Source organism: Pelodiscus sinensis, chromosome 1, assembly GCF_052426305.1.
Source record: "Pelodiscus sinensis isolate ZL-2025 chromosome 1, ASM5242630v1, whole genome shotgun sequence".
Classification (NCBI taxonomy): Eukaryota; Metazoa; Chordata; order Testudines; family Trionychidae; genus Pelodiscus; species Pelodiscus sinensis.
Window position 1 is genome coordinate 214,623,600 of NC_143052.1, and position 13,022 is coordinate 214,636,621.

Here is a 13,022-nt window from a genome sequence, read left to right on the forward strand (position 1 = left end):
AAAAAGCAGTTTCCTGCTGCTGTCTTGTACTGTTAAACTGAGAGGAAGTAATGACCGGATGAATCATGGATCTGGTTGAGATTGATGACTGTGAACTCATTCTTTAATTAATGTAATTTATGGATAAATTAAGCACAAGCCCCACATAAAACAAAGAGTTTTGGAATGAGTGGCTGGAGACTGCTACAGTTTGAGAATGATGGGTGGCAGCTTTATTTTGGAGAGATTGTAATCAGAGCTGTTGGGGAAAAACGGATATATGAATTCATCCCGGGAGTGGCTGGTTATTAAAGCACAGAAGAATTGAAGAATGAGGGGGAAGGGTCTAAGGCTGCAGCAAAGAGGAGGGGATAACTGGGGATCTGCTGGTAGGGGAATGGAGAGAACTTGGGGACTCAGTTAAGGTAGGCATGGGGGATAGGGAAGACGGTGGCATGGGAAACTGGGAAGGGGGAGTGACTGTTAAGAAGACTTAGGGAGACTAGAGGCAATGTCAACTGCCAGTGTCTCATGCACCCCCTCAGTGTGTGTTTCCATATCTGATGGGCTTTGCCCCACTGACAGTGTCTTGAGTCCCTCTTATGACCTCTGTGTACGTGCCAGGATCGGGAGGCCCATGCCCATCTGCAAGTGTTGGGCCTTCTCCTATTCTCTCTTGTGTGAGCTGGGTTCAGGTGGGAGCTCACTCCTTTATGAATGTTTGAGGTCCCTGCCCAGCCCACCAAGAGAGCCAATATCTGGGGAAGTTCTGCCCCTTCAGGCGTGAAGCTGAAAACAGCCGTACTTCATGCATAACCCTGGGCAACAGAGGGAGGGAGACGTGGGCCAAATGTCTCTCCCCGCACCTATTTTTTGTCCTTTAATAATGTTAGATGGAATCCAATGGATGAGAAGGAATGGTTTGCAAAAGGAGGTGACAGAATTGTACATTTCAGCAACTGTGGAGATGACTGTAAAGAAAAGTGTATTAATGGGGCATATTAGGGCATTTCTGAAAGAGAGCAATGGGCAATCTAAAACTATTTCCTGAGTTTCAGATGTTTGAATTTGCTCAGCTCGTTGTGCAAGGGGTGACATACCACCAAGAAACCTAAATTCTGAATTAACTAAGGGGTTTTTTTGTTTTGTTTTTGTTCGTTTGCAATTGAATATACAGAACTGTAGAATTCGGCTAGAATAAAAAAATGCACAAATAAGTGAGAAACCAGTAAAATAGGCTTTAAAGATATTTGTAAGCCAATGCTCTACAGAAGCAATGGTTAAATTTATTTTAGCATTATTTAATTTAATTTAATTTAATTTAATTTATTTATTTATTTATTATTCATCTGAAATCTGTCCTTTTCTCTTACTTCGTCCTGTTTGTTTAGATTGAAAGCTCTTTGGGACAGGGGCTCTTCCCATATATTGTTTATGCAGCACATAGAGCAATGGAGGTCTGATATCAGTTAGCTTCATACACTCTCTGCTCTGCTCTGCTCTGCTCTACTCTACTCTTAGAGAGTTTGTGTGTGTGTCTGTCCATGAGTCTGTTTGCTAAGAACTCCTCCTAAACAGTAAGAGTTAGGACCACCCAAATTTGGTATGCAGCTTCTTTTTCTCCTAACTTAAAATAAGGTCTGGGTTTGGTTGTACCAGGACATTGGGATATGTGTGGAATTCCATTGTTTTCCATCACATGCAAAGGAAGGGGGCTGATAGGAGGGATAGTTGTACTGTCGAATGACCACTGGGTACAATGAGCACAGGGGACAGCTGTGCTATAGTGACCTTAGGGGTTCAGCTGGACCAGGAAGAGTGGCCAGCTGGGACCAGGGGCTCTGCATGTTGCTGGCCACCTGCTTGTGTAAGTGGCCCCCCAGCTCTAAACCCCTCTCCCTCGGCCATGTCAGTCCCCGTAATACACGAGGTTCGAAGGGATGCCGGAAAGGATGAGACCACAACTGGGGGTTTCAAAAATCACAAACTGATTTTATTTTGATGGCGCCAGACAATCATCAGAACAAAAATTAAACAGATTGCCAGACAACACAAACAATTCCCTGAGGCTTTTCTAAATCACAATAATTTCCAATAACTGCCCAGGGGTTAGGAACAGTTGAATTAACACTGGTATTGTCCATAGGGCTGATTATTTACACAACTTTATACAAGGAAACAGTAAAAAAACCTAAACCACAACTATTTATAAACTAACTTAGTAACTTTTTAGCCACTGTCACTTGACAAGCAATAAGGACAACTAAAAAATCAATTAGGATAGGGATGATGGCGGGGGGGGGGATATACCAGTTCTGGAGACAGCAGGAACACAAGTACCGGTCACACGCTCATAAACTGTCTCCACTCGGGTCGACCAACTCGGAGTACGCTCAGTAAGACTCGAGAGCGGGGGGTGCAAGGTGTCTGGGTGATCAGGCCAGGCGTTCACTCGATGCGAATCCCCAGTGAGAGAGGGGCTGCCTGCCTGTTTTATTGCCTGTGAACTTATCACCCCATAGGTTGGTTTTTGCTGCAGTGGGTGGAGTAGCAGGCCTGAGCACAAGTCAGCCCATTGGCTGATCTTTCACTGCAATGGGTGGAGCGAGCAGGGGAAGATTATTAATTTACATGCCCTTATTTGGAAAACACTCCACCTCACAGACAGAGCCCCCTATACCAGCCTCAGAGGTATTACAGGCTATGGCTCCCTGCGACGGGCAGCCATTTCTGATGTTCTGTCTCGGACAGGCCACAGTGCCAGATGGGGGTAGGGGAGCCCTGCTGTCCGAGAGGAGCCACAGACTGGGGCCAGGCAGTAGAGCCCTCCCCTCCGTCTCGCAAGAAGTTGCAGGCCAGAGCCCTGGCTTTCTCCCCTCCTTTCTAGACAGTCTGGAGGCCAGGGCTGGCCAGTGCAGCCCTGTCCCTTCCCTCCTCCAGGACCAACATCTCCCTGCCTCCCTTGCCCCCAGAGAGCACTGCCAGAGTCAGATTGCGCAGCACCCCCTTCCAAGGAGCACTGTTGTCCTGGCCCCCTCCAAGGAGCATTCCTGCAGATATGCAGCACTGCCTCCCCACAAGGAGCTGATGGCTGAGCAAGCCCCTCACACCCCCTCCAGGAGCAGTCAGAGGGCCAGCAGCTGCAGTGCAATCCTCACCACTGCAGGCAGCCCTGTAAGGCCCCTGCCAGACCTCCCAGACCTCTGCCCTGAGCCCTCCAACCCTTACCCTGAATCCTGCAGCCCCCCTGTTCTGACTCCCCTCACATCTCCTAGGCCCCCTACCCTAAGCCTGCACCCCGTACTACCTCCCTGAGCTCCCCAACCTCTGCCCTGATTTCTGCATTCCCCCACACCACCAGCCCCCTGCTCTGTAGAACCCGAGCAATGCTGGGTAAGTCTTCCAATAATAAATATTATGTATGATTAGCTTTTTAATGTAATACCCCTCCAAGTATTAAGATTCAAACGAATTTCCCTTTAAGAAACTAACTTTTCAGTTTAAATGGTCTCGCACAGCTTGACAAGCAATATGCTGACATTGAATTGCCCTTTAAATGTAATATGCCTGGGCTCCCCTCTCAGACATCCTGCTGTCTGAATGCTACATTGACAGATGAGAGGCCTTCACCCTCTGAATCTCTCGTCTTTTTACTGTGCAGAGCTCTGATGGCTCCGTCAGGGCTCCTGCTGTTGATCTGGGGTCTGTCTCATACCGTGCATCTGTACTCACAACAACAGAAACCCAAGCTTTCAATATTTTTAAAATTTCAGAAAGGCCAACGAGACAAGAAAAACAAACCCATTTGTTATCCTAGTAAGTCCTGCATCACACTTTCCTGCCAGGCTGGACAGACACTGTTCCTACCATTGACTGACATCTGTCTATTTTAAATAGATTAAATTGATATATGTTTTGTTGGGCATGAATATAAGTTTCTCTAGTCTTCTTTCTTCCTCACAGTTTTGGATCTGATTGATTCAGATCTTCAGTGGAAAGCTACTAGATTTTAAAAAGCCTTATTTAGTGCTGTACGGTTGTCGTACATCAATTGTTTTTGCCCACTTGATATAGCACTTTCTTAAAATCCTTTTCTTCCTAATTTATGGTATGCTAAACACTGGGCCAGCATCAAAGGCCAGTTACCAAAACAGAAGTGATGATGCAGATGTCTTAAGTCCACAAAGTAATGGATGCTAATAGGGATGGCACTGGCATCTTTGCATCCAGTGACAACTTCAGCATGTGGGTTTGTGTGTGTCTGTGTATGTGTGTTCATTCAACTCTGAAGGGAAGTTACTGGACTAGGATCTAGAACACCTAGATTTAGATCTCAACATTGCCACAGACTTCCTATATGGCCCCAGTTAAATCAGCTTCTCTCTTTGCATTTCCCATCTGTAAATGGGGGGTATCTATTTAGATGTAAGTTCTTTGAGAGAGGGACTGTCTTTTACTGTTTACACAGTGCCTAGCATAGTGGTGCCATGATGTTGCTTAAGTTCTCTAGGCCAGTGGTTTTCAACCAGGGGTGCATTTAACCCCAGAAGTATACAGAGGTCTTCCTGGGGTACATCAACTCATCTAAGTATTTGCTTAGTTTTACAACAGGTAACATAAAAAGCACTAGCAAAGTCAGTCCAAACTAAAATTTCATACAGATGACTTATTTATACTGCTGTACATATTGTATACTGAAATGTAAATGCATATTCAAATGGGTTTATTTTGGAAATATATGGTAAAAAAAAAAGTAATCAATTTTCAGTAAAAGTGTGCTGTGACACTTACAAAATCAGACCTAACAATATAAGTAAGCAGTTTTTAAGTGAGGTGAAGCTTGGGGATGCGCAAGACAAATCAGACTCCTGAAAGGGGTATAGTAGTCTGGAAAGGTTGATAACCATTGCTCAAGGCACTGGTGTAATACAAATAACAATAATGTAGCAGAAAATTGTGTTTATGTATGTAGCTTTCTTCATGCCATAAACCGTAATATATCTTCTGCTATAACATCATATCAGATAGTTAGCTTTGACCTAATGGTAATTTTTATTTTTCTTTCCCTATTGTATTCTCACTTTCACCAAATGATCCTTGGTCTCCTCCTCATCAATTCTTGTTCTGATGGCTGTGAATTCATCATATTGATGTAGAAGTAATACCAAGCCTCTAAAGTAGTTGCCACCTTAGTTTTAAAAAGTGGGTACATTGAAATTGTCTAATTTGCAATGCTTTTTTGAAACACCATTGGTTATAATTAGTTGTAATTCTGGTAAATCATTGTACAGTAAAACTCCAGTTGTTCGGCATCCATTGTTCCAGCATATCCAGTAGTCCACCAGCTGGAACCCGGAAGTGCTCTGGCCAGCCGGACAATTGGAGCTGCTCTGCCCCCAGCTTCCCCAAGTCCGATGCTGGTCAGTTTCAGCAGCGGCGGACTTGAGGAAGCCGGGGGCAGAGCAGGAGAGTGCTGCTGGGCTGGTCCCGCAGCGTCGCCCCTCATCTGAGCAGCACTGCGGGACCAACCCGGCAGCACCCCAGCTGCTCTGCCCTCAGTTTCTCCAAGTCCTCCACTGGTCAGTTTCAGCAGCGGTGGACTTGGGAAAGCTGGGGGCAGAACAGCTGGAGTGCTGCCCACGCTGCACAGTTCCCCGCCACACCCCTCCCCCAAGACCCTCATAGTCCCCCTTCCGGTACTCCGGCATATCCAATAATCCAGCACCCCCTGGGTCCCATAGGTGCTGGATTATTGGAAGTTTACTGTAATATCTTCCACCATTATCAGTATAATCATTGTCCTCTTGTGGAGTCTGGCAGTGCCGTTCTTAAGTTGTGCACCAACTACTAGAGCACGACATGGCCTCCAAAGAGTATTCCAGCAACCTCCAACCACCACGCGATGGCCAAACCAAGCCCCATGTCTCTGTGACCCACGTTTCACCAATTGCTCTCCTAACTGCTAGGGAGTCTTCCGCTTGCTCCTTACTTCTGAGCCTTCAGTACAGGAAAGAAAAACAACATTTGAACTGCTAGAAGATTCATTATACTACTTGAGAATTCGCCATTAAGCCAACAGAAATCAATGGGCTGGTAAAACACTTCCAGGGTTTTAAAAAACCTGAGGATTTTACAGTTCAGGGGAGAGAGGCTTTGAACTCTGTGGTCTCTAGTACATGGAAACCAAGCCTCCTGCTCGGGTGTTGCTAAAAAGCAGTTCTAGCTAGCCAATTGTTTGTACTCACCTAGTCATTTTTCACTACTGAAAATTCATAAACTGGTAAGTATATGTCTTGATCAATATGAGTAATGTGTTTATAACTGTCCAATAAAAGTTAGCAGCACTTTTCATGAAATCTGTCTAAATAGCGCTGCTACTTTTTTTCCAAGCTCGGAGACAAAAACAAGAAAAAATTTCTTTTTTTTCCCCCACCACGCCCTCCTTTAGTCTAGGATCCCTCCTAGCAATGATTTCAAAGTTGGTATGAAACTGGAAGCCCACGACCCACGCAATGTTACCTCAGTGTGTATAGCTACAGTAATTGGAATCACTGGTGCCAGATTAAGGTTGCGGCTTGATGGAAGTGACAACAAAAATGACTTTTGGAGGCTTGTGGATTCCTCTGACATACAGCCAATTGGGACCTGTGAAAAGAAAGGGGGGATGCTCCAGCCACCACTCGGTAAGGAACAGTGTTTCTGAATTAATGACATGACATTTGGTCCACAAACGACTGCTTTCCTATGGTTAGAGTTATTTTGTTTCCTGGGCAAGTACTGCTGCATGAAATAATGGTTCAGGGAAATGTTAACAGCGGAAGAAAAAAATGCTAAGTAAAAAAGCTAATAAAAAGTTTAAATGAGCTGGGTACCACTTTGTGCATTATTGTGTCTAGGAATGGATTAAAAGAATTAGAATTTGAGCATGAGTTCTATCCAAAAAATTTTCTCTCTTCCCAGAATCCCCCCCTCTTATAATGAGGAGGGACAGACTTCGATGGGCTTTTCAGTGATTGCTTGATGTGTTAAACATTAATATTAAATTAATCTACTTAATTTATTCTCCTTCATGCCATAATGTATATAGAACTGTGGCATTAAATTGCTGTCCCTGGGGCTCCAGTATACTTTCAATTGTGGAGAAGAGTCCGAAAATGCTTCCTGAAACCATTTGCCTTACAACTTGCATGTAACTCCCAAATTTGGGTCTCTATTATATCACATGTATTGCAAAAGGGAGACACTTTTTAATATGTTGGTAATTCTAAAAACTGACACACTCAATTATTTCCACAGGAATTTAATTTTTCTAAGCAAAGTGAAATGCATCTAAATTATGTTCTTGCCACTTCACGGTCCTAAATTCCTCCTCCCATAAAACTCGAAGGAGTAACAGCTTAGGTTTTGCTGCTTTGTTCCTCTACATTCCTAGCTAATTTAAGAGTAGGGGACTGAAGTGATGGTTCATTTTGTTTTTAATGCACTCTGCATGTTCATTCACTCTTTTCTCAGGCCAGGTCTACATAGGGGAAGAATACGCAATTCTAACTATGTTGAATATGTAGCCGGAGTCAGTGTACCTTAGTTCAAGTTTCTGTGCAGTCTGTACAGCTAGGGTTGCCAGATGGTTGAAACAAAAATACCGAACACCCGCGCCTCCCCACCCTCCAAAAAGGGGAGAGGGGACCAAAGGCGTTGAGCAAAAAAAAAAATTAAAACAGCATGTCCCCTTTAAGAGTGAGTGCAGGGATAGGAATAGGGGAGCGGTTGAGCACTAAGACCAAGGGAAGTCATTGCTTCCCCTTGGTCTTTTTGCCGGCAGCCATTTTGTGCTGGCAGCCTTGCGGAACCAGGTAAGCATGGGGTCAGGGGGCTGGGGGTGTTGGGGGCCGGGGGAAGGATCGGTGGGGGGGAGATGGGGCACTGAGTGTTTGTAGGGTTGCCAGGTGCCCAGTATTTTCGCCTCCTGGCTGGGGAAAAAAATCAGAAAATACTGGACATCTTAGGTGTTCGGTATTTTCTGAATTTTTTTACCCAACAGGAGGCGAAAATACCAGACTGCCCGGGTGAATACTGGACACCTGGCAACCTTATCCACAGCAGGATGCTTCCCTTACTCCTTGCAGGGAACAGGAGTACCAGCACTGATGAGGGTGCCCTCTAAATTTGATTTTCACTAGACCCGCTAAATTGAACTCTGAAAGATTGAGTCTGACAGTGTTGATCTTCTGCATAATGAAGACAAGCCCTAGCTCTTGGATGAGAGAGGAGACAGAAGGACCTATATTTTTTTCAAACTGACTACATAGTATTGTATTAAACTACAAAAAAGGGAAAGCAGCATTTTTTTTCTTCACAATAATGTTTCAAAGCTACATCAAGACAGTGTTAAGTTGTAAACTTTTGAAAGAACAACCATAATATTTTTTTCAAAGTTATGGACATTTCAATGTTACGATCTACCTCCGTTTCCAAGATGTCTGTAATTCTGAGGTTCTACTGTGGTGCAATTTTGCAGACCCATATTGTTATGGGATGATTTGAAACCAATTGCCTTTTTAATTAACACCTTTTTAAAAGTTAATTTATACCTTTTTTCTTCAATTTTTGCCTATCCCCATGTTACGCATGCCCTATGGACTTTCCAAGGGAAAGCCGCTAACTAGAAGCTAGCTAACTTTCCCTGTTATGGAAGCCTAATGGGCACTGCTGCTGGGCAGGGCACCAGGAATGGCTGTTGTCAAGGCCCTCTTGAAGCCTTGTTTGAGCTGGTGCTGTTACTACGGCAGATCTTCAGACAGCTCTTCCACTGTAGAGTTTCTAGTTGTCTTGTCTTGTGCAGGTATCTTCTTAAAGGGGTTAAGAAGTGTTCTGCTCTCTTGCTGGTTCCTATCCCTTCAGAGCTTTAGCTTGCTGACTGTGACTCTTCTGTACTGTTCAGGTTCATCACATAATTTATTACAACCAAGCAGCTTGCAGTTGAGCTGTGGCATCATCACTTAGTCACCTCCATCACACATCTTTCTATGTGACCAAGCCATATTCACTCCTATGGGCTCAGTGCATTCTTATGGGGTTTTCTGGGCAGCCTTTGGATGAACCCTACCTACTTCTCACCAGAACCTCCATTGGTTTCTATGGGGTTTTGCTGAGTCATTCTCCACAGTAAGTGGAATTTACCTTTACATCACAAAGAGTAAAACTCTAACGTCAGATGCAGTGGACCCCGTGAGCTGCAGGGTGGAATTTCCCACTATATTTCATCATTGTATAACCATCATTACTGAATTCCCTAATTTTAAACCATTATTTAATTTTTATGTAACTGAAGCCTTATTTCTGTAACTAATTACTGTTTTAAGCACGATAAAGAGTTCCAACAATATTGCCACTCTTTTTAGATTAAATTAAGCATTCTACAATTTCGACAAAATTTAAAACCATTCCGTAGTTTTTCTGCAGATCTTCAATTTAGAATGAAGTAAGATTGGGCAACTGAGGCAGAAATCTTTCATCACAGTACAAGCTGTGTCTGCACTAGGAGTGTGTTACTATATCCGTAAAAGCGTTCCCTGCGAAACTCTTCTAGAGCAGTCATGACCTGTTGTGTAATATAAGAGGAAGCAAGGTAGTGGTTCCTGTTCATCTCTGTCGGGTCGTGATTAATAGCAGTAGCAGTTTCTCTCAGCAGCAGAGGAGAGTGCTCATTTTCTATTCTGCTTGTACCTACGCCCATCCATAGGCTGGTATTTTTGTGTGTTTGTGACACAAAATCACTTTGGGCAAAATTTAAAAAAACTACAAGAGACACTTCTTAAGCTTTTCTTAAAAATACTACACTTGCGTTGACAATGTCATTTTAAATCACACTTGCTAGTTTTATGAGGAAAAATAGATTTCCTTAAGGATTGCTCATCCTTGCTTTGAAAAGCGAAGCTGTGTTCTTTATGTTGCCACCAGGATCTGTATTCAGATCTCACTTGATAGTGGTGATGGTGCATGAATCAGAATAGAATCCAGATCACTCTTTCTGTATTAGAGGCCTGCTCTGGCGCAGACCCAAATCCACCCTATCTAAGCCCAGGAGTGCTGAGTCATTTTCCAAGCTGATCCTGACCTTCCTTCCAAACCTGAGGTGCTGCCATCTCCTTCCCATGAGGTTGGCATAGTGGTGGCAGCTACGTGCCCCAATCCTTCTGCTTCCTGCACCACTGTGTGTGTTCTGTGGAGAGAGAGGTGCTGCAGTGTGTCAGCACACTTGCTTAGCTGTGAATACTATTTAGAGAAGCAGAGGCAGCCGGCAGGAGCAGGGCATACGGCTACCACTATGCCAGCCACATGGGCAAGAGAAAGTCTTCAAACGTGAGCCTCTGAGGTTGTTATTTGACCCAACCCAAACATGATATTTGTAGTTGGGTCCTGATTGAATTGCAGGGATCTACTCTATCATCAAATACTGGTTTAACACTCAACAGACTCTGGTTCCAGGTGACTGGTATCTTGTAGCAGTTCACTGGTTTGACTTTCTTTAAAACTTGACAGCAGGTATGTACTAATGTTACTTACATTGAAACTAAATTACGTGATATAATTAATTATAATTTTAGGCTTTGATATTGCTTGCTTATTTCAAATATTCAAAATAGCTTTATTAAAAAAAACCCCATGTTGAATATAAACAAATCGTTTTGTTTACCTACCCAGTTTTAAACCATAACCACACTTCCAAAAGTAAACTTTTTTCTGTGATACTGACTTTACTGTGGCATTTCCAATACTGATCATATGTGCTCTGGTGAAATATACTTAGTGTGGGGTGTATTTTACTTTGTAAGGTTATCTGCTGAATATAATTGGATAAAGATTGTATTTGGACTTTCCAAACCCCTAAGCAGATTTAAACATCTGCCTTTTTATAAAACCAATCGACAAGAGAATATTTTCTTTCCATTTCCCCAACACCAAAATGCAGAATGTCCCCTAAAACTATACCTCCTAAAACTATTATCGTAGTTAAACGTGGTACATATCAGGATATGGTATAAAATTATCAACACTTGTTAGACATAATCTGCATAATTCAATACTGACTTCACTCATGGGTAATTCAGTTATCTTATATTTATGCTGTTAAAATCTTTAATATCACACTAACATGTATTCCCAAAGTATAACAGAGGGAATGTAAATAAACTTGTTTGGTCAAAATAGAAAGAAGTAGGAAAACATTCTCACTTGGTCTAAGTAATCATACTTGATGATAAAACTAAGCATCTACTTAAAAGTGATCAGCGTTTACTAATAATTAATCGCACAATATTTTTCCCTTGTAGCACAGTAGTTTTTTTCTATCTCTGATCTGTGTATATTACAGAAAAATAACAAAAATTCTAGTAACTACCATAAATATAAACCACTGAACACAACTCCAGCATATGTATTTCTTTCCAAATGTATTATTTAAATGACAATTTTTACTTCCTTTGTTTGACTCCCTAAGTGATAGTGGTATTTTGTTCTTTTGATTAAGGATTTCTTGACTTTTAATTGAGAAATTCCTTCTCCCCTTTCCTCTCCCCTAAATACAGGTAAACTTGACCTTGGCCTACTGGACTTTGTGCATTAAAGAACATAAGAACGGGTGTACTGGGTCAGACCAAAGGTTCATTTAGCCCAGTAGCGTGTCTGCCGACAGTGGCCAGCACTAGGTGCCCCAGAGAGGGTGGACCGAAGACAATGATCAAGCGATTTTTCTCCTGCCATCCTTCTCCAGCCTCTGACAAAGAGAGGCCAGGGACACCACTTCTATCCCCTGGATAATAGCCTTTTTTGGCCTAACCTCCATGAAATTATCTAGCTTCTCTTTAAACTCTGTTACAGTCCTAGCCTTCACAGCCTCCTCTGGCAAGGAGTTCCACTTGGCAAGGTTGACTACACGCTGTATGAAGAAGAACTTTCTTTTATTAGTTTTAAACCTGCTAACCATTAATTTCATTTGGTGTCCTCTAGTTCTTCTATTATGGGAACTAATAAATAACTTTTCTTTATCCGCCCTCTGTACACCACTCATGATTTTATATACCTCTATCATATCCCTCCTCAGTCTCCTTTTTTCTAAACTGAAAACTCCCAGTCGTTTTAACCTCTTTTCATAAGGGACTCGTTCCAAACCCCTAATCATTTTAGTTGCCCTTTTCTGAACCCTTTCCAAGGCCAAAATATCTTTTTTTGAGGTGAGGAGACCACATCTGTACACAGTATTCAAGATGTGGGCGTACCATAGTTTTATACAGGGGCAGTAAGATATTCTGTGTCTTATTTTCTATCCCTTTCTTAATTCAGTAATTCCTAGCATCCTATTAGTCTTTTTGACCGCCGCTTCACATTGTGTGGAAGTTTTCAGAGAACTATCCACGATAACTCCAAGATCTCTTTCCTGATTTGTCATAGCCAAATTAGCCCCCATCATACTGTATGTATAGTTGGGGTTATTTTTCCCGATGTGCATTACTTTACACTTATCCACATTAAATTTCATTTGCCATTTTGTTGCCCAATCACTCAGTCTGGTGAGATCTTTTTGGAGTCCCTCACAGTCTGCTTCCATCTTGACTATCCTAAACTGTTTGGTATCATCTGCAAACTTTACCACTTCACTGCTTACCCTTTCTCCAGATCATTTATGAATAAGTTGAAAAGGATTGGTCCCAGGACTGACCGTTGTGGGACACCACTAGTTACCCCTCTCCATTCTGAAAATTTACCATTTATTCCTACCCTTTGTTTCCTGTCTTTTAACCAGTTCTCAATACAAGAAAGGACCTTCCCTTATCCCATAGCCATGTAATTTACACAAGAGCCTTTGGCGAGGGACCTTGTGAAAGGCTTTCTGAAAATTTAAGTATACTATATCTACTGGACCTCCCTTGTCTGCATGTTTGTTAACCCCTTCACAGAACTCTAACAGATTAGTAAGACATGATGTCCCTTTACAGAAACCATGTTGACTTTTGTCCAGCAAATTATGTTCTTCTACATGCCTC

At 42.7% G+C, this 13,022-nt stretch overlaps 1 protein-coding gene across 7 annotated transcripts in view; it reads left to right on the forward strand.

The window, feature by feature from the left end:
• The window catches only part of SCML2 (Scm polycomb group protein like 2), a 139,882-nt gene that overhangs the window by 57,361 nt on the left and 69,499 nt on the right, over positions 1 to 13,022 (forward strand). For 3 of the 7 annotated variants that reach the window (XM_075913888.2, XM_075913895.2, XM_075913919.2), the window contains one exon: positions 6,428 to 6,662. The exons of 2 other annotated variants lie outside the window; for them this stretch is intronic. In XM_075913888.2, the coding sequence (XP_075770003.2) occupies positions 6,428 to 6,662 (235 nt within the window). Of the gene's footprint in view, positions 1 to 6,427; positions 6,663 to 13,022 lie in introns of those variants that run through there. 2 more of the 7 variants (XM_006113370.4, XM_006113371.5) reach the window with 2 other exon arrangements.